At 48.0% G+C, this 19,924-nt stretch overlaps 2 protein-coding genes across 2 annotated transcripts; one reads left to right on the top strand and one right to left on the bottom strand.

Annotated features, from left to right (window-relative positions):
• Nucleotides 1-1,432: 1,432 nt before the first annotated feature.
• Nucleotides 1,433-3,516, bottom strand: LOC138121295 (transcription factor HES-5-like). Its single transcript, XM_069034673.1, has 3 exons — nucleotides 3,406-3,516; nucleotides 2,952-3,135; nucleotides 1,433-2,764 (listed from the first exon to the last, which is right to left on the bottom strand). The coding sequence occupies exons 1-3, from the start codon at nucleotides 3,469-3,471 to the stop codon at nucleotides 2,499-2,501; spliced, it is 516 nt and encodes a 171-aa protein (XP_068890774.1). The 5' UTR covers nucleotides 3,472-3,516; the 3' UTR covers nucleotides 1,433-2,498.
• A 10,095-nt stretch (nucleotides 3,517-13,611) lies between these two features.
• On the top strand, nucleotides 13,612-14,393 carry LOC138121416 (transcription factor HES-5-like). The gene is made up of 3 exons (XM_069034906.1): nucleotides 13,612-13,692; nucleotides 13,843-14,023; nucleotides 14,152-14,393. Exons 1-3 carry the CDS (start codon nucleotides 13,630-13,632, stop codon nucleotides 14,391-14,393), a joined length of 486 nt encoding a protein of 161 aa, XP_068891007.1. The 5' UTR covers nucleotides 13,612-13,629.
• The last annotated feature ends 5,531 nt before the right edge of the window (nucleotides 14,394-19,924 follow it).

Raw genomic sequence — 19,924 nt, 5'->3', positions numbered from 1 at the left:
TAATTGGGAAATTAAAGCCCAGAGGGGCAACTCTGTGCCTGATGAAAAGCAGAAGGGGAGCACTTGCACCAGGGTGGATCTGACTCCTTGCAGCAAAAAAAAAAGCAGCTTTTCCGGTGGGGTTTGGTCCCTTCCCACTGCCCAGGGAGGAGGCACTCACTGTTGCTCTCCCTTACACACTTTTTTACACAGCCTGCAGAGGTGCTGCCAGCTATGACCCTCAAATGTGGTTTCCTTGGGTGGAATCCCATCCCCAGAAGAGCAGCAGCCTGGTCCGTGCCACGTGTGACTCTGTTCCCAGCGGTGCACATCAGGCTGGGGTGGGCTTTGGGGCACATGGCACTCCAGCTGAGCCTGAGTTCCCCCAAACTGCCCTAATTAGGCTTGAATTAAAACCCCACAGGCATGGACAACAGCTGGAGTTTTGCTGGGATTCAGAAGCTTGTGCTAATTGACAAGGACAAGTTGAACACAGTGACTTCTTCAAGCTCGCTAAGCAACCATAAAACCTAAAAATATCTCTTCTGAATTATTTAGCAGTTCATTAGCAAGAACAAATCTGGAGCACTGGTAGAGACCTGTACCAAACCCCTCCTTGCACTGCACTGGCAGAGAGGTGAAGAGCACTCAACCAGCCTGTGCACAAATTATAACCTAAATGATCCATGGCCCATAATGAGGCAGAGCAGCACGTCCCTAACTCAGCTGTTTGGCTTTCGGGGCCTTTTTGTGTGGTTAACAGAGGATTTCACCACAGGCCAAGCGAGGCCTGGGCAGGTTCAGTGTTGGATGCAGTTTGATCTGTCAGCTGAGCAGATCTCAGGTTGCTCCGTGCTTTTGACAAGATCAGGTGTTCAATGTTTCCCTTTGTTTGGGAGCAACCCCTGCCTGCTTGAAATGCAGCTTTTCAAGGGCACCTCTCCCAGGGAAGCTGAGGAGAGTTGAATTGTCGACCAAATGTGTTTCATGCTGTTCCTGTATCTCTGGGAGAAGGAGAGGGCTCCCTGTCATAAACCCAAATTCAGTGAATTACTGTGGTTAGAGAAATGATTGTGACATGATTATTTGTGCAGATTTATTTTGAAGAGAAGGTAAAATAAAAGGAAATAATTTAACAGAGGAAATGCTTCCTCAGTCTCTCCTATCTAACTATACTTTTAGCTATAATCTCACTTCAATGAAGGGAGCAACTCTGTTATTACCTAACAGAATTTGTGTCTTAAAATTAAGACTACAAAAATTAGTTCACCTCACTTCAGGTAGTTTTCAAGATCCCCAAGCTGAGGCAGGTGCCAAACTCTTTGGATGTTATTGGGCAATTTGCACAATACTCCCTCCCAAACAGGCAGAAGGCACAAGGCCGAGCTCAGGTGGGAAAATCAGTGGGGGAAATGAAGTGGCTGTGGAATGAGTGATTTGTTGAAGGCTGAATAGGTTGCTGTTAAATCTAAAAGGTTGACACCTCTCAGCACCTCACTTCAATTTCACTTCCATTTTCATTTTTGATAATTTTTCCAGAGGCTGCTTCCTTACAGGATCTGAAATTCTGCTCTGCCAAAGGGATTTCACAGATATAAGTCATGTACTGGAGGGAAGGGCTCAGAACTGACACCTCCTGATGGCTTCTCCACCACAGGAGAGTCTGCATGCACCCAGTCCAGCAGTGTCAGCCCTTTTAATCATTCCAAAGCAAAGGACTAATGACTAAAACCATTTTTATTGTATTGTACAGTGAAGACACGCAAGTTGAACATCACACAGGATGAATACATCACAACTTTATAAAAGCTTTTTAAGCTCCTCAGCATGCTCAGTGAATGATTATAAAGTACTTGTTGCTTCCCTTCCTCCCCCTTTTCCTTATGGTATAGCACAGGTATTTCCTTTACAAAAGGCATCAATTATCCCTCAAATGAGAGCAGCACAAAGTGACATGAAGAGAATTGGCCCTAGAGCTCTCTGTGATCATCACAACTTTCTGTAAGAAGGATACTAAAAATAGCAGAGGAGCTTCAGAAGAATCAGCATTTCTTTAATAACATCTTTCACTCAAAAGGGAAAGGCTCAATCCTCTCTTTATGATACAAAATACATTCTCCAAAGGGCTCCTTCTTGAGGAAGGTCAATACATTATCTAGAGACAATGGAGCACTTGAACCAGTGACCCAGGCAGTCAGCAGAAAGATTTCCACTGACAGCCACGGGCTCAGCAGCCTGTGATGGAAACTGCAGGGCATTTGCTCTCTAAATCACCACAGAACTTGGTCCTGTCTTTGGCCAGGAGCCACCAATAAAAGCAACAAATCTGCTGCAAGATACACCCACAGTCCTTCACTATGAAGGGAAACCACCCAGCGACCCTCATTTCTGGTGACAGAAAAACAATAACCGCCCCCTCCCACCTTTGGAAAGCAATGTTTCCTACTTCAAAGAGGAACTAATAAACCACAGGTCCCTCTAGTGTTTGTAGCAAAACGTAGGAATAAAGTTCAGCAGGTCTACCAGGGTCTCCAGATGGTCGGAGCAGCAGCCACGCTCTTCTGGGCAGGCTGTTTTCTGGGAAACACGCAGGGAGACAGGGGGGAGCCACGCAGAGCTGGAGAGTACGAGGCATCTGCGCCCAGCTGAGCCTTGCAGAAGTGCTTGATGAGCTGGACCTGGGTCTCCTTCTTGGGCTCGTAGTAGGACAGAAAGTGCATCGCTTCCTTGAGGCACCGCAGGTACCCGCTGTTAAAGTCCTGCTCTGGGTTCTTGTGGATGAATGCTGGAAGAGAAAGAAAAGCAAAAGCAGCAGGTTAAAATCGTGACCAAAACATGGGGCAGTGATGATTTGTGCAGTGACTTTCATGTGCCTGGGGCTGGGATGCTCCAGCCCCTGCTCGCCTCGGGGTGTCTGGGAGGGCACAGCCCTGGGAGCAGGTCCAGGTGTGAAATACCTGCTCTGCACTCACTTTTTTGGTCCTGCAGCTGGCTCTGCTGCTTCAGGTAGCTGACAGCCACTTCCAGGATGTCGGCTTTCTCCAGCTTGGAGTTGGGCTGGTGCCTCTGAAACTCCTTCTCCAGGAGCAGTTTCAGCTGCTCGATGCTGCTGTTAATCCGGTCCCGGCGCATTTTCTCCACCACCGGCTTCCTCAGCTGTGAGAGACGGAGCAGATCGTTAGGGATGTTGTGAGACCTGACCCGATTTCCCTTCTGATGCCCTGATACACCCATGTTCAAAGATGCTTTTTTTTTTTGGCAGGAGAGCTGTGTAATGCTGCCCACCCATTCCAATTTTTAAAAATCTATATAATCTCCCTTATCTCTCTTTAACATATTTGCTTTCCCCCGGACCACTTCTCCCATGTCATATATATTTGCTAGGGGCAGACCAGCCTTTCCAATCCTCTCAGGGGCTCTACTTACTTTATTCTTTTCCTTTGGCAGCAGCTTCTCCTCCATGTGGATCATGAGAGCGTTGCTGGGAGCCATTCCGAGCGCTCAGCCGTGGGCACAGACCCCACCCAGCTGCTGTGCCGAGCGTGAGGCGATGCTTTGGCAGCTCCCAAGTGCCTCTATTTATACCCGGGGAGCTGGGGCAGATACGTGAGTGTCAGGATCGCCGGTGTTTCCCACAGCCCCGCAGCCAATCCAGGCCCGCAGCGGGACAATAGAGGAAGCATCCATTAGTGCATGGTACATTGATTGCCAATGCCCCGGGGAGAATAACCTTCTGCCCACGCTGCTGGTGGAGTGTGCGGCGTGGGGAGCTGGGAAAGCACTGACCCTCCAGCTGGTTGGGTTGGGATCAATGGCATTCCTGAGGCCCTGCATGTGCCAGGCACAGTCGTGGCATGGAGGAGGCACACTTTTGGGGGAAGGTGGGAAAGGGAGGGCAGCCCTGCTAGGGTTCAAATCAACAGCCCCAGGGACATCTCTGCCCATCCCAGAGCCTGGGGGATGTGTGTGTGTGTCTGTGTGGGTGACCCGAAGTGACCACAGGTTTCTTTGCATGACATTTCTAACTGGATGTTGGAGGAACAGGGAGAATAACTAGGGAATGGTAACCCCATTTTCTCTCTTCCCCATAACACACTAGGGTCTGTGAGCCCGCTGAACCAGTGTTCCCATCGTCCCCATTAAGGACAGCCCACACTGGCCAGCAGAGCTGGGCCATGCAGAGTCACTCCTGTAGCTCTTGCTTTTCCTTTTTCTCATCTGTCTCTTTCACAGAGACATTTTCAGGAATGATGGTTAAGATGGGCTAAAGGATAGCATCAGGCTCAACCCAGAATCGTGGGAAGTTTTGGGAAACCAGAGGTGGGTCACGAATGGGGTTTAGCAGCCGAGGCCCATCTTTGGCCCTTAGGTCGGTTCTGCTTCTTGCTGAGCTTTCAGGTGTGTTCGGTTCTAACCTGGCCTCGCTGCAGCCTGGCCCTGACGAGTGTTCTGAATATCAGATCTCAGACACCACGTACCTGCCTCGCTGTGTAACCTTCAGCATGTCATCCCCACTCCATTTTTTTATCTGGAAATTGTGCTGCTTGCTCGTGACTGCATGGAAATGCCAGGATGAATTAAGCCACCATTTCTTTTGTGATAAAGGCAAGAAAAAGAATGAAGCTTTGAGGGCACTGGAGGTCAGTTCTGATGTTGTGTTATGAGAAAAATCTCTGCCTGTGTACAGTCCTCGAGGCAGCACCAAAAATAACCCAGAAGCTACCTGGGGAAAGCTGTGCTGCATCCTGCCATGTGTGGGTCCAGCCCGGGGTGCCCCAGGCAGAGGTGTGCTCCTCCTCTGAGCATCTGGGCATGGCAAGGGAGGAGGGAAGTGTGCAGTGAGGTAAGAAAGCCAAAGAATTTCTTGCTTGGAAATGCTGCAATGAAGCCCGAGGGTAATGGGCAGTTGACAGGAAGGAGGGAGGTGATGCTGGAATAGGCAGCGATGTGGGACTCATTGTAGCGGCCTGAATGGACTCAGCTCTTTGTGAAGGGCAGATGTTGTCCTTGGAGCCCTTTATTCCCTGTGTTGTGGGAAAGCCAGGAGACAAGACATCTCATGAACACTTTGAAGCAGTCAAAGGATTATGATACAAAATAAGACACAGCTCAGAGACCATGCCCCAGCTTCTGCCAGCTTTAATGAGGTGTCGCCTGTTTTCCTGTGGTCTTTGGCTGGCCTTCCTCCAGGAGCTGGTATCCTGGGTTATCCCTTTCCTAGCAAGGGAGCCATGCAGACCTTGCAGCCAGGAGCTGACAGGTAGGCATGGACCAAGCTGGCTGAAGACTCTTCAGTGTCAAAAACCATCTTTTTCCCAACTCCTGAGAAGCTCTGACCTTTATTGCTGTATTAGAACTGATAGCCAGATGGTCTTTTGGGAGTTGGATTCTTTCCCTTTAAATCATTCAGGCTCAAGCACCGTCACTAATGTCGGGAGTAGTTGCAAGGCACACTTCTATTGTCCCAGCAAGAAATGTTATCAATGGGGGAAGAGTATGGGAAAGGCAGAGAAATCCAAACCCACACAGCCTGGCGCTAATAACTCCTTTGTGGAGCTGCGCTTCTGTTGGGGCGCCATGAACTCTGTGGCTTTTTCACCCAGGAAGGCTGAAACGGGCACGTTTCACCATTCAGGGGCTTCTCTGGGATCTGTGTGCACTGGGAGAAAAGGGTGACAAGGGGAAGGGACACTGGTTCACGCAGGGGTGGCTGCAGGAGCGCCAAGCTGAGCTGCAGCTCAGGCTGTCCCAGGGCTGCTGGTTTGTTCCACCGTGCCTCACTTTGCTCTTCTGGGAAATGGGAGAGTGGTGCTGAGCTCTTCCACAGAGCCCTCTTGGAACTGGGAGCTGACCTGTGCCTGTGGTGGGAGGCAGGGGCGGGGCTGATGTGGTCCTTGTGATTCTTTGGCATCACCCGGGAACACCTCAGGCAGCAGAGTGGAGGAGCAGCAGTGCTGAGGGTGATGAGGGGGACTCTTCTCCTTGTCTCACAGAGGAGTTTCTGCCTGTCTGTTGAGAGCAGTACTGGGAAGGCTTTTTTACCCAGGGAAATGGAGGGAGGTCAGGATCAAGCCAGCTCTGATCTCAGTTTAGTGGGGAATGTGCTGGTGGCAGCACCACTGAGGGACGTGGCAGCAATATCACTGCCAGTGTCCCAGGCAGACACACCTGAGTGGGAATTATTATCTTTGAATGCTATTCAAAATGATGAACCTTGAAGAGCTATTGGGTCTGTCTGTGACTGCTGGGTGGACCTGTCATAATAGGAAAGATTCATGGATTTCAGCACCACAAACCCCTGCAGTATTATCACATCCCTTGACCACGCTCATGTACTCACAGCTTCTTCACAGGAGGTTCTTGTTCAAGGTGTGAAAATACAGGGAACTACCTGTTTGAGCTAACCTCTAATGATCCTCTGACACTTCTTAATTGAGGAGCCACTCTTCTTTTGGTGTCTCAGATGAGGATCCCTTCTTCTAGCCCTAACCCTAGCCCTAACCTAACCCTAGCCCTAACCCTAGCCCTAGCCCTAACCCTAGCCCTAGCCCTAACCCTAACACTAACCCTAGCCCTAACCCTAACCCTAACCCTGCCTATCATGCTCTGCTCAGGGTTTTTCAGTGACATGACAGAAAATAGTTAAACACTATTTGGCTGGAAGGCAATATATAAAGAAATAACCATGTAAAACTTGCTATTCAGGATTGGCTTCTGTTCCCACAAGGGAATCATAACTCTGCATGTGAACCAATGGAGTGGGAGTGGAGGGAAATCTGCCTTTTCTAGGGGAAAAGGTTATGTTGTTATTAGACCTATTGTATGAAATATTCCATTAAATGTCATGGCATTATCTTGCCTCCTTGAGACACCAGAACCCCCTCAAAAAGGGGGTCTTAATACTGTAAAGTACATACTTCACAGATTTAACCTTTTTTAATTAGTTTTTCTTCAGATCCAGAATGTTTAATACACTGCCATTCCCAGGTGCATGAGTGAAGAAAAGTGGACTTTGATCATTAAGAAACATCTGAGACATTTTTAGGGTTGTTAGAGGCAAAACCAATTTCTATAGCTGCTTGTGTGGTGACCCCCAAGTAGTCATGCCCCAATGACATACTCCTTCTACAGTGAGTATAACAAATAATTAAAAATTAAGGAGAATTTATTATTTTTCTGCCCAGCTGAAATTCCCACAAGTCACCTCTCAGCATATTCAAGAGTGCACAAGAGGGATTTATTATTTCCTGGTATATTGACTCTGAAAGGTCTGGGGATTACAGCTGCTTTGCACATGAATAGCTGGAGTGTGTTGTACAAAAGGCATGGTCTGTGGGATAATGGGGTTGGATGTGGGAAAGCGCTGACCCTGGGGGAGAGCAGGCTGGTGCCTGATGGCAGGAATCAATTATGTCTCAAAGGAACACATTGCCCTGGGAGCAGGCTTGGCGGGAGCCACCATGTTCTGTGTTTACCACCCTCCTCCTTCCAAACCCGGATAAAACAACTTCGGGATATATCCTGTCCTGCTCCTTCCCGGGGCTCACGGCGCTCAGTGCTGAGTTACTGGGGATTTTGGAAATGCTGCCGTTCCCCACCTCTGGAATGGGGCTAGGGGATGTCCCACGTGCTGCCAGCAGGGTTTGAGGTTTCTCCCAAGCACCTCAGATAGTGCTGAGCTCACTGGGAGCTCCTCGAAAATCCTTTGGAACTTCCCATCAGTCACCTCCCCTGCCCTGGCCAAGGAAGGGAGCAGCCTGTCACTGACAATGCAGTGGGGGCAGCAAACAGAAGCTGCTGGGTTCATGCACTTCCTTCATTGTTTGGTTTTGGGTGGGTTTTTTGGGAGACAGTGGCATTCAGCTCTTACAATGGGCTCTGCACCTCTGAGGGTCCAGCGGCGCTGCCAGCCTTTCAAGTGTCAAAATTTGGGCTTTGAGAAACCAAGAAACAGGCAGAACATCACAGGGGTTTAACAAAAACAATTTGATGTTTCTAATAAAAATAGAAGCATTTTGATGGATTTTTTTTTTTTTAACTGAGAACTTGGACTTTGGATCGATATAATTAATTTTCTCTCTTACAGAATTATGAGACTTGGATGTGAAGTCCTGCTGAAGGCCTGAAGTATTATGAGTCTCCTGATAAAAGTCACAAGACTCAACAAACAGTGCTGCCAAGCTTTTGGCAGGGAGCAGGTATCCTGCAGAGAGGATATTTCAGCGAGCAGGTTGGAAATAGGGAATGTGGCTCCTGAGGTTTGGCCCCAGCAACCACTTACTGTCATTAACGAGGGGGGCAATGGTGTGTCTGTGCCAGACAGGAGGGCAGGCACCTCTCCCCTGACAGGAGCAGCAATTAATCCCATCTGCATGGGGCAGACATTTAATCACTCAGAGGCCAGCAAGGGCAGCAGTGGGAGATAAGAGCCACAGGCGTCCTGGGTGTCCCCTGAGCCTCGATCGATTTTCCCTGCCTTGGGAACAAGTTTATAACCTGAAGCTGACTCTCCTGTATGCCCCAATGAATTTCTCCCTTTCCCTCGAGCTCAGCCTGAGTTTTGGGGTGAGTTTTGGGGTGTAAGGTCCCACTGGAATCCATTTTCTTGTGCTTGGCAGCCATCAGTCACCAGCTGTGGAGGACAACGGACATGTGTCTGGGGAAAGTGTCCCGGGGCTCCTGTGAGGTCCTGCCCTGCCAGGCAGGTTGGTTTTGGAGACATCTTTGCCATGCTCAGCAAGCAGCAGAATGAAGAGATAGTGTCTGCTAAAAGCAAGAAAGGTTTTTCAGAAGGGAGAAAACCTGGTCCTGAGCCAAGCAAAGGACTGGCAGAGGGGCACACACAAGAGCTGCCAGGCCATGGGCAGGGTTGGATGCCCTCATCTCCATCCACAGGGCAAGGCACGTTGTCAAATTCTCTCATATTCCCTCAGGAGTCCATGTAATTCAGGGCACACTGCATCCCCTCCCCTGAGGAGCTCCAATGCCAGGATAACCATACCTGCTGGGAAGCAGCTGAGCAGAATTCCACAGTGCTGACAGACAGACTCGCCCAGGGCCTAAGCACAGCTGCAGGTCTGCAGGAGTATAAATAATCAAATAAAACTTAGTTTACTTTCTGGAGATGCGGAGTTATTTTCTGTTGAACACATCAGTAAGTATTTCCTGATCGGGGATTCGAGTGCATCTTCCTTTCCAGCTGTTTCATGGGATTAGAAAAATTATACTAAATAACATTTTCAAACCCCACTGCTGAACTTGAGGGCAGAGGAGAACTTTGGTGTTTGCTTATCCGGGTGGTGCATGGCTGTGAGTGTGGTCCAGCCTGGAAATCCAAGTCCTCCCACAAGCAAGGGAGCATGCCCCATTCAGAGATGCCAAAGCTAATTAAAACAAAAGTGGGTGCTGAACATTTTTGCAAACCAGATGTCTCAAACAGCCTCTTGGCCATAGAAGCCTGTGACCTGTAGGCTGTTTGAAATCTTGAAATCTTGGTTTTCTCCTCTCAGCCTCATTTTCCCGCCTTTGTAAAACATTGCTAATAATACATCCTCACCCACGGAGGAGGTCGCTGAGAATTCATTAGCTGGTATTTGTAAAGCACTTTGAAAATGCAAAGCCAGTGCATTATTCCTACTCTTCTGGATGCTTTCCATGTTATTAAAATCAGGATTTCAGAAAGGCTTATCTGGGATCAAAACAGCATCCCAAACTTGAAAGGAAGCAAGACTGTTAAACCATCAACTGTCGCCTCCCCCTCCAGCCAGATGTTAAGCCCTAAAGAACTGAAGTGGCACAAGGAATTACTTTCCCAAGTTCCCCCAGCTGGGCTGACAGGCCTTGATCAATGGTTTTCTCCACGGTGAGGGCTATGCAGATGGTCTGCCCAGAGCAAGGTTTCTGTGGAGTACAAAGGGAAGTCAAACACCATTTCTAATTCAGCTTGTAGCATGGCACACTTCCTTTATCCTGCGCCTGAATGCCCTGAATGGGAGAGTGGTGTGGGAAACTGGAGGGAACTCCACACTCACCACGGCTGCGGGGCTCTGAGACACCCCTGTCCTCACACCACATCTGCCTGTGACAGGCAGGGGGGAAAGGAGTGACAGATTGAAAAATCAGATTATAAAACCTTCATGGAGAGAAAGTAAACCATGAGGAAAAGGGAAAAAAAGGGAAGGAAGCTGTGCAGGAAGACAGAAATTGCACCGGGACAAGGAAGGACAGGGAGGAAATGCAGGGAAGGATTAGGAGGAAAAGCAGGGAAGGGCTGGGAGGAAATGACAGGGAAGGGAACCACAGAACAGAATCTTGCTCTTCCACCAGTCAGGCCAAAGACAATTATCCCACTGGAGGTGGCAGAAGTGGGTTAGATTGCACTGGGACTTCTGAGCCACGTGCCCTGTTTGCCTCTTTAATTGCCCAGTCTGTTCAATATGTCCCAGGAAACACAGCAATTCCTGTGGACCATGAGGGTATTGTGAGAGTTTTGTACAGCCCATGTGGAGCTATGAGAACTGAGCCTGGCTTTTAAGAAAACTCAGTCAGGTTTTATACCAGCAATACCAGTGGGATGAAAGAAATGGGAAACAACAGACCTGATTCTCGTTTTGGTATCTGGAAGGAGAAAATTCAATTTTTGATTAGGTTTTGATAAATTCTGCTGTAGGTCTAGAGGTAATTTGTATCTACAAGTTAACAGAGATCAGGAAATAGTTCCAGAGGTATGAAATCTGCAGAGCAAATCTTGGAGTCCACATTGTCTGTTGGCCTCATTGGGGATCCCAGTAAGGCCCCTGGGATTGGACCCATTTTATTTTCCACCTCAGGATGCTCCTCAGGACTCAGCACTAACTAAACATCCCACATTTTGCTGTCTTTCCTGTTCCCAGTTCATCTCTGCCCCGCTCCCCTTTCTGAAGGACTTACTAACATACGGCTGGGGAAGTTTGTGTACTCCAGAGTTTCCCACATCATTCCTTAACAATATTCCCTCCTGTCACAAAGGAAGTGTGCCCGACTACAAACCACATTAGCAACGGTGCTTGGCTCTGCTTTGTGTTCAGTGGGAAACCCTGCTCCCAAAAGGCCATCTGGGCAGCACGGACCAGGAGGGAAGCAGTGGGAGCAGGGAGCATCTCTCCAGACTTGGGAAAGCAGCAGCATCCTTGAGGCTTTCTAAAGGGCTAACATCTGGCAGGAATTCTGGGGCAAGGCTGTTGTTGATGCCCTGTTTGAAACATCCAGGTCCAGTATTTTGGGATCCTAATGAGCTTTCTGTCCACTAGTGTGTGTTTTTGGAGTAGGAGGTGTGTAATTCCAAATACATTCTTCTTAAAGTCCACAGACTCTGCAAACTTTATAATAGGGAGGAATTTTTGTTATCACTTTCTTTAGGATTTCCAGCCCAAGCAGAGCATCTGTTTTGGGCAACTGAGCATCTAATCTGAGTAACTCGTCCAACTCGGTCAGTAATTGGCTAATTTTTCCCCTCAGAGCTTGTGCAACCAAAGAGAAAATAAAAAGCTGTTTTAAAAACATGTTTTTATTTCAGATTCTTTAAAATTTGTCCGTGACACAGAGCGAGGACATAAGAACCTCAATGGGTTTCCCACTCAAGGGAGATTTTGCTACATTCACCTCCCAGTAATACATTGAATATTGTAATTCTTACTATCACGCCCAATTTAAATATGTAGGGCCTCCAGCCTCTCTAGTGAAAGTGGAATGCCACAGAAGATTATTTTGCATTCAGCCTCCTCAGGTGCAGCCTCTGGATCAGTTTGGATGTCGGTGGGGGAGGAAATTCTGAGCACTGACCCTTGTCTGTGCCAGTGCACAACCACTCCCAAGAGCAAGGAGGGTGAGGTTGGCATGGCTGTTCCCATGGAATTAATGTAGTTTTTATCTGGGTGTTGAGTCGAGAATAAGAGGAAAGCAGCAAGAGGAAACAGCAATTGTCTCTAGCAAAACTGCTCTGCCCATCACAGGACTGGCACTTTGCTTCTCCGTGTGCTCAATTAACGAGCTGGAGAAAGAGTTCCAGCTTCAGAGTTTCTGTTTCAGGGAATCTCCCTGAGAGGGATGAGCAGAGGGCAAGATTGGTTTCAGAGGTGGCATTACATGGGCTCAGAGATAATCCACGGGCTTTGAGGAGAACATGTGAAACGGTGTCACAAAAGCTTTCCCACAACTTGACATAAAAGACCAGCTCAACAGCTGCTGCTCTGTGCCGAGAGAAGGGAGCCCATTCAGGGCAGCACAATAGGGATGGAAAAGCAGAGCCTGGAAGAGGTCATTGGAGCCCTACCTGGTGCTCCAATAATGAGCTGCAGAGTGAGACAGAAATGTGTCCCTGTGCTCTGGGTGTGTTCACATTAAAGGCTGTGTGTGACCACACACACACATTAATGTAAAGGTGAACACACCTACACATATATTAACGGTATTTATACAACTGGTATTTACTCATTACAGTAAGTGCTCCCCAAACATAAGCCCTGACATTACTTGATGGATAAATTGCTGGCAGATCTGGTTCAAGTTTTCCAGCAGGAATCCTTGGCTGTATTTTTATCAGAGACTGTCAGCTCTCCCAGCTGCAGGCACCTCCTGAGCACAGGCTGTGCATCCAACACAGGAACTGGCCGAGGGGAGAATAACGAGGAATCAGGAATTTGATTTCTAATAAGTTTATGAGGATAGAAATCTCTTCTGCACCCAGTTTTCCTCTGTGTATAGACTAAATGAAAATAATTGGAGTAAAATACGTTTTGGGAAGGAAATGAGAAGCAGCATGTGATACTGAACTGATACCAAAACACTCCCAAGACCCTTCTCCACAAGTATTTGTCTTGCAGGTATTTGGAAACATGAAATGCTTATGACTTGGCTTGAGAGTTTTCTAAAGGGCTGAGGTACTGAGGGAAGGGAACACAGATCAAAGCAGAAAATGTTTACAATAATTGTGTGTACTTAAAATTAAACGTTTTTATTTGCAGTAAGTCAAAGTGGGAAAGCCGTTTTCTGTTTCCCATGGGCAAAGCTGGTGCCAGAGCCACCTGTGGGAGAACCACAAGCAGCTCACTGGGGAAAGCAGGTGAGTGAATTTGAGGAATTTCTGGACGCAGGAGCTGCTCGCATGTGCGTGTGCCTTGTGCCTGCTCCAGCGTGTGCCTCGGCGCGCTCCCGGGAGCAGCATTCCCGCCATCGGCAGCTGACCTCCTCCTTCCTCCTCCTCCTCCTCCTTCCTCCTCCTCCTTCCTCCCGCATGTGAACCCCGGGCTGCCCCTGGAATGCTATTGATCCGCGGCATTAGTCAGCAGCCTTTCCCATTGAAGGGCAGCTCTTTCCCAGCTCCTGACACGTAACTCTGATCCCAGCCTTTCACGGAGCACACACTCCCCACCTGCTCATCTGGGAGAAGGTCATTATCCGCGGGCTATTCACTGGCACTGGAGCATGCAAGAATAGCTGCTTCTCCCATTGTGCTGCCCATGGCCCGGATTGGCTGGCGAGTGTGGGAAACGCCACCGAGCCGCAGACCCACACACTCGCCCCGAGCTCGGACAGTATAAATATCGGGCACAGGCAGCTTCCAGCAACACGTTTCTCCTGGATTCCACTCCAAGACCTCTCTGCTCAGGACAGATGGCTCCCAGCACCGTTTTCTTGGAGCCCGACAACCTGCTGACACCGAAGGAGAAAAACAAAGTAAGTGCCGGCACAGCAGAGCAGAGCAGTTTACACCAGCTGAGACCTCGCCTCACGCTGTTTAGGAGCAGTGGTGGGCAGCAAACAGCCCTGCGGAGTATAATATATATATAATATAATAACAGGTCTCTTTTCCTTTGCTTTTTACAGCTGAGGAAGCCGGTGGTGGAGAAAATGCGCCGGGACCGGATTAACAGCAGCATCGAGCAGCTGAAACTGCTCCTGGAGAAGGAGTTTCAGAGGCACCAGCCCAACTCCAAGCTGGAGAAAGCCGACATCCTGGAGATGACTGTCAGCTACCTGAAGCAGCAGAGCCAGCTGCAGATGAAGAGTAAGTATTGGGTTTTCTTTCAATCTCCATTTTACTTCCAGTATGTGATTGTTGTATCAATCTCAAGCCATGAACAACTGCTCTAAACTATTCTTTCTTCCATCTCTCTCTTTCCTTCCCTTCTGTAGCTGCAGGATCCTTCCATAAAAGCTCCCAGTTTGACTTCAGAGAGGGCTATTCCAGGTGTCTGCAAGAAGCTTTCCATTTCCTCTCTCTCCACAAAGTCCGAACTGAAACACAGACCAAACTTTTAAGCCACTTCCAGAAGAGCCAGTCAGCTGCTCCAGAGGTCTCCTTCTCCCCCGGGAACACCGGTGCCCTGAAGCAAGTGTCTCCAAAGGACAGCAGCCCTCTCTGGAGACCCTGGTAGTTGGGGCAGTCCTCACGGACCTGTGACAGTCCAGAGGAAGGATCTGACTGCATCTGATAGTCCAGCTCTGATCCTCTCTCCTGTAGGGGATTTTATTTCCCCCTGTGTTTTATTTATGTATGAGAGAATGCCATGCTTTTGACTTTTTTGGGATCCTCTGGCAGAAGTTGAGGTGTTCTCTTTAGTGTTGAAGCTGTGTAGGCACTGCTGCAGTGCTGCCCGGGCAGGGGCAACGTCTTCAGAATGAAGGAGGGTGTTTGTAAATGTTACAGTTGTGATGGACAGGAATTGCTGTAGGAGATTTTCTCTAATATTCCCAGTAAGAGCCATCAGCTTTGCTCTGGCTTGACTGGCAACTCTGGTTGGCTCAGTCACTCCGGAGGATAAATTTATTCCCTTTGGTTCATGCACACTTGGTTAAAATCAATTTCCCTCTGTTTGCTTATCAGTTGTGCAGCATCAAAAACGGGTTTGGTTTTGGTTTGGATTTCTCCCCCATGGCCCTTTCATAGTCCTGTATATACAGTGTGAGGGATGACCAGGAGTTAGGAAACTATGTGGAATATTTCTACTATTTGATGCTTTTTTCAGTTTAGAAAAAGAGTGTGTTATTGCTTTATGTTAAAGAAAAGTAGTAGGTAACAGGCTTGATTTGTCAATGTTATACATTCTGGGTGTAAGCTATGCTTTTTTAGCATTTTCATTATAATAATGATTTTTATCTGTATTGAGTGGTTGAATTCCTGGTGGATGATGTTTCTCCCAGTGCTGGGACTGCCCTATGGCTCACCTGCATACTGTGTATGCGTCTCTGTGTGTGTAGAGAGCAATAAAATGCATTTGTGTGCAACTTCTGTGTGGGTCTCTCCATCTGAAGGATGTGCAGCCGCTGAGAAAGGTTAATGTCGCTCTGAAGAAATGGATTTTTTTGGAAACCTCGAGGAACTCCCATTCATGTTTACTCTGTATATTTTTATGATTCCCACCGTGTGAGCCACCCCGAACCCCAGGGAGTGCTCCTGTCACACAGATTCCCTCAGCTGAATCCTACTGAGCATTTCCTCGGTCACTGCCCCTCCTGTCCCAAAACCCCTCACCTGAGCAGAAATGTCCTGCACCTGTCTAGAACCTGAGTCCTCCTTCCACACCATTTGTTCACAAACTTGGCCCCCTAAGCTGGGTTTTGAGGGGTTGGTTTGTGCCAGGTTTAGAGGGGTTTGTACCAGGATTTGAAGGCTTGGTTTGCCAGGTTTTGAGGGGTGGGTTTGTGCCAGGTTTTGAGGGGTTGGCTTGCCAGGATTCGAGGGGTTTGTCAGGTTTTGAGGGGTTTGCCATAATTTGAGGGGTTTGTCAGGCTCTGAAGGGTTTGTCAGGTTTTGAGGGGTTTGACACGATTTGAGGAGTTTGTCAGGTTTTGAAGGATTTGTCAGGTTTTGAGGGGTTTGACACGATTTGAGGAGTTTGTCAGGCTTTGAGGGGTTAGTTTGCCAGGATCTGAGGGGTTTCTCAGGCTTTGAAGGGCTGCTTTGGCATAACTTGAGGTATTTTGCTGACTTTGGGCACAGCTCTCTCCCTATCAAAGCCTTCCCCGCTGTGCCCGGCCGGGAGGGCGGGAAGCGCTGAGGGAACCCGAGCTGCACAGCCCGGCGGCTTCCCATTCCCTTCCCATTCCTTTCCCATTCCTTCCCTTTCCGTCCCCTTCCTCCACGCCTTCTTTCGCTTTGGCGTCCTGCGGGGACCCCTGCCGGGGCACCATGAGGGTGGCGAGTGGGGCCGGGGGGAGACCAGACACCATGAAGGAACGGCCTCAGGGGCCGTGGGAGAAGGGCCTGAGGGAACGGCCTGAGGGAACGGCCTGAGGGGCCGTGAGGGGAAACCACCTCAGGGGGCGTGAGGGACTGGCCTCAGGGACCCGGTTCTTGCGGTATAACCCGCTCCTTGTGCTGCCCCGAGGTCCCCACACAGTCGGAGCACTGGCTGTGAACTGGGTGAGTGCCCCGTGGGCACCGAGTGTGATGTGGCCAAGAGCGCTTTATGCTTCTTCCCTTCGTGCAAAGGCACAAGTGTGTGAGCTGCTGCCTGTGGTTAAGGGTCTCTGCAGGGAATCACCGGGTCACAAAGACTATGCTGGGCTGTCCTTAGCCAGAGGTGCAGAGAGAAATCCTGTGGGTTTCTCCCTTCTAGGCACAAAATCCAAGGACAATGTGTGTGAAGTTTGCCCTCCTGGCACTTCCACCACAGCCTGCATGTCTGAGACCTGCACCCCACTGCCCAGGGAAGCAGCTTGGACTCCTTTTGGGTGAGTGAGGCTGTTGGATTTGCATTTTAGTCTCTTCCAAACAGCACCATCTTCCTTCCAGTGAGGCTCCAAGTGTGGAATCCTGTTCCTGTTCTTCTTGGGAACAGCTTAACTCCTCTCTTTATAAGCTCATTGACATGACAGATGTAGTGTTCAGCCTCTTGACCAAACTTATCACTGCATGGGAGGCTCTCTGGTGGTTCCAGCAGAGCTGGCTATGGAGCCTGGGAGAGCAGAACAGTTGTGGTACCTGGGTTTCAGGTGACACATCCCTTATCTAGAGTAGAACAGCCGACAGTTTGCTTCTGAGGAGAATCATTTTGCACTTACAAGCATTAAAGCAAAGAGGCAAGAGCCAGCTCCCACTTGGATTACCCACCAAGTCAGGAAGACCTTTGGGAGGTGTGATGTGGAAAACAGGGTGGCAGTGCCACGGGCAGGTTCTAACACCACAATTACTTCTTTTCTCACATCACACCTGAGGAGCAGGACACTTCTCCAGTTCTAGCTCTGATAGCAGTCGTGGCAATCCTCGTCTCTGTGGTCCTGCTGGCTGGTGCAGCTGCCCTCCCAGATATCTGGCAAATGAGGAAAAGTTAGGTGCCCCATAAGTATGAAGAACATGACTGTAAAGGGCTAGTTTTGTAATAATATCCTGAAAAATGGTCTCAGTTCTTCAGCTGAAAATCCCCCTCGCTGCTTGTTGGTGGGACTGTTTCCTCTGCAGCAGTGTCAGCGGTATCTCTTTTTTTGGGTAATACCTTAAAATCTGATTTGAGAGTGGCCCAACAGTGGTTCTTGCTCTTAAGAGAGAAGTAAAAGCCTGGCTATTAGCAGTGTAAAGAGTAGGATTTTCTGATAAAAGCTGATACAAGCTGACTGTTCATACTCTGTGTTTTCCTTTGACGTGTCATAAAGCATGAGCAGCACGGCCAGGCTTTGATGTTAACGAGGAGAAAGGGGATCAAACAACTGCTCCTGTGCAGGAAGTTGGTGCCGACCCCGAAGGAACCAGGCCTGAATTGGACATTGTTTGAACTGTGGCAGACAATGGAGATGGTTAAAAAACCCAAGCACAACCCTTTTTTCCCCTAAATGATCATGAAGAGAAAGGCAACTTGAAAATGAAAAGGAGGGCTTGCAAAGGAGTTAATGAAATAGCCCAGTGGCATCTTCTGAAGCATCAAAGTCTGAAATAGCTGAGTGATCAAGGCACTGGGAGTGTCATCAGGGGCTGGAAAGCTCTTCCCTCTTACATCCCCTTCAGGAGCAGTGGGCTGTGTGGAATGCCTGGGACTTTTCTTCTTCCCCCCTGGACAGCTGACACTTGGCATGCATTAATTATTCCACTATTGCTTGTTGGTGGGAAAAAAATGGCTTTTTTTTTTTTTTTCCATTTTAAACATTCCACATAATACACAACGCCGTTTCCAATGCATTTTTGTACAGATTTTTCAGTTTTTAGGAGTAAAGAAGATACTGCTGGGAAAAGGAATTGTGCCCAGCAAGAAGCAGGTAGTTTTTAGTAAAGGAAGTTAATATCCTCTGTGTCTAAAAATAAAGTTTTATTAAAGAAAACACATTCTCCCTGTGAAAGAACTTTCCTGGTGTCTGCAGAAGGGAAGACTCTGAGTTGTGTGGCTGTTTGCTTTACCTTAAGGAAAAGGATTATTCTGGAAGAGCATCCTGGTGGATGTTTTTTAAGGAAGGATTTGGTGAGGATAGAAATGCTTTAGTTATCAGGATGATCTATAAAATGAGATGTGGAAGAATTTGGAGAGGCACAGAGAAGGCTTGGGATGGGTCTGCTGGTACATCTGGGAGGTGGCATCCACATGACCATGAGGAATGGAAAAAAATGGGAAATGGTGGCCTTTTGTGCAGGGAAAATATGATAGACAACTCCTTAATTTTTTTTTTCTTTTTAAAAACTTTGTTAGTTTGTTCAGCAGAATTAGTTCTGGGTGTTTTTGCAGAATAAGGTGATGTTTCAGAAACTCTGTGGTTTATAAATCACAAAAAATCACAGCTCTGATGGGAAAAGCTGCAGGCAATGGAAAATGGAAAGGTTTAGGGAATGCTTTAAAACTCCTTAAAAAAAATCTCTGCTGTACACAGGCAGATCTGTCCATGAAGAAACACTTTCTGTTACAGTTCTAAGAATAAAAACATGGTGATTTTTAGGGTGGGATTTGGTTTTCAAGTGCAAATACTGGTCCCATTCTCATGTTCTGAAAACCTGTGCATTGTAGTAATCATGGAAGGGCAAACTGCCCCCAGTTGCTGTCACCCCCAGCTCTTTTTGTACAAAAAGGAGTGCCAAAATGCCACAAATTTTCTAGTTTGGGAAGTACCTGAACCTAAAAAGAGACTGATTCTGAAAAGGAGTGCCACAATTCCAAAGTAACTGAACCTGAGAAGAGGCTGATTCTTGTGTGTCTGCTGAGACTTGGCTTTGCTTTGGGTGGTCAAATAAGTGACAAGTCTGTAAAGCATTTTCTAACATTTCTTTCTGAAAATACCAGGAGCACCCAGCAAGTCCACTGCTGGTTTTGTGCTTGCTGATTTTGTGGCTGGTTGGGCATCCTGACTGTGTCACAGTGAGCAGTAAAGACAGAAATCGGGAAAGTACAATATTTTTTTCTGACCTTTTTCTTTCTTTGGTTAATGTTTCACTGGGGGGGTTGGATGTTTTCCAGCACTTCCAGCTGTGGAAGCTGCTAATTGTTAACCACTGCTCATCCCTCCACAACACTCATGAGGGGTCACTGCCATTGCTGAGTGAAAAACTTTCAAGATAAAACCAAACCCCCAAATGGAGAAAATTCAGAGAACGGTGACAAGGCACCTTCAGCCATCTCTGTGCTACAATCACCTTTCTGCTAAGTTCTGTTTTGTTTTTTTTTTTTTAAATTTGCTGATGGCTTATTCTTGTTGCTGAAGGCGACTGGATCTTGAGGTATTCAGTGTTACTTTTTTACTGAGGTGAACTTTTAAATAAACAGCAGTGAAAGCAGCTCATCAGGAGGGAAAGGAGTTAAGTGTTACAGTTGTTCAGCAAGTGTTGTCATTTAGGAGGAGGGATTTATGAATTTTTTGGTAGCAGTTTCTCCAAAGGTGTTTTTGCAAAGACATACCTGTCCTCCAGCCCTGTCATTATGACTTCCAGTGAGTTCACTTGCAGGTGGAAGCTGTTGTAGGTGAGCCGGGAGCTCTGCTCAGCCAGGGAAAG

The sequence above is a fragment of the Aphelocoma coerulescens genome, chromosome 21 (genome assembly GCF_041296385.1).
Source record: "Aphelocoma coerulescens isolate FSJ_1873_10779 chromosome 21, UR_Acoe_1.0, whole genome shotgun sequence".
In the NCBI taxonomy this organism is placed as follows: Eukaryota; Metazoa; Chordata; class Aves; order Passeriformes; family Corvidae; genus Aphelocoma; species Aphelocoma coerulescens.
This window is presented reverse-complemented; position numbering and strand designations above follow the sequence as displayed.

What these genes read in the sequence shown, in the direction of transcription:
- LOC138121295 (XM_069034673.1), bottom strand. Translation starts at nt 3,471, where the DNA reads ATGGCTCCCAGCAACGCTCTCATGATCCACATGGAGGAGAAGCTGCTG. An exon ending in TGCCAAAGGAAAAGAATAAA is followed by an intron (nt 3,136 to 3,405) that starts GTAAGTAGAGCC and finishes CGTCTCTCACAG; the next exon opens with CTGAGGAAGCCGGTGGTGGA. An exon ending in CCAGCTGCAGGACCAAAAAA is followed by an intron (nt 2,765 to 2,951) that starts GTGAGTGCAGAG and finishes TTTCTCTTCCAG; the next exon opens with CATTCATCCACAAGAACCCA.
- LOC138121416 (XM_069034906.1), top strand. Translation starts at nt 13,630, where the DNA reads ATGGCTCCCAGCACCGTTTTCTTGGAGCCCGACAACCTGCTGACACCG. An exon ending in CACCGAAGGAGAAAAACAAA is followed by an intron (nt 13,693 to 13,842) that starts GTAAGTGCCGGC and finishes TGCTTTTTACAG; the next exon opens with CTGAGGAAGCCGGTGGTGGA. An exon ending in GAGCCAGCTGCAGATGAAGA is followed by an intron (nt 14,024 to 14,151) that starts GTAAGTATTGGG and finishes TCCCTTCTGTAG; the next exon opens with CTGCAGGATCCTTCCATAAA.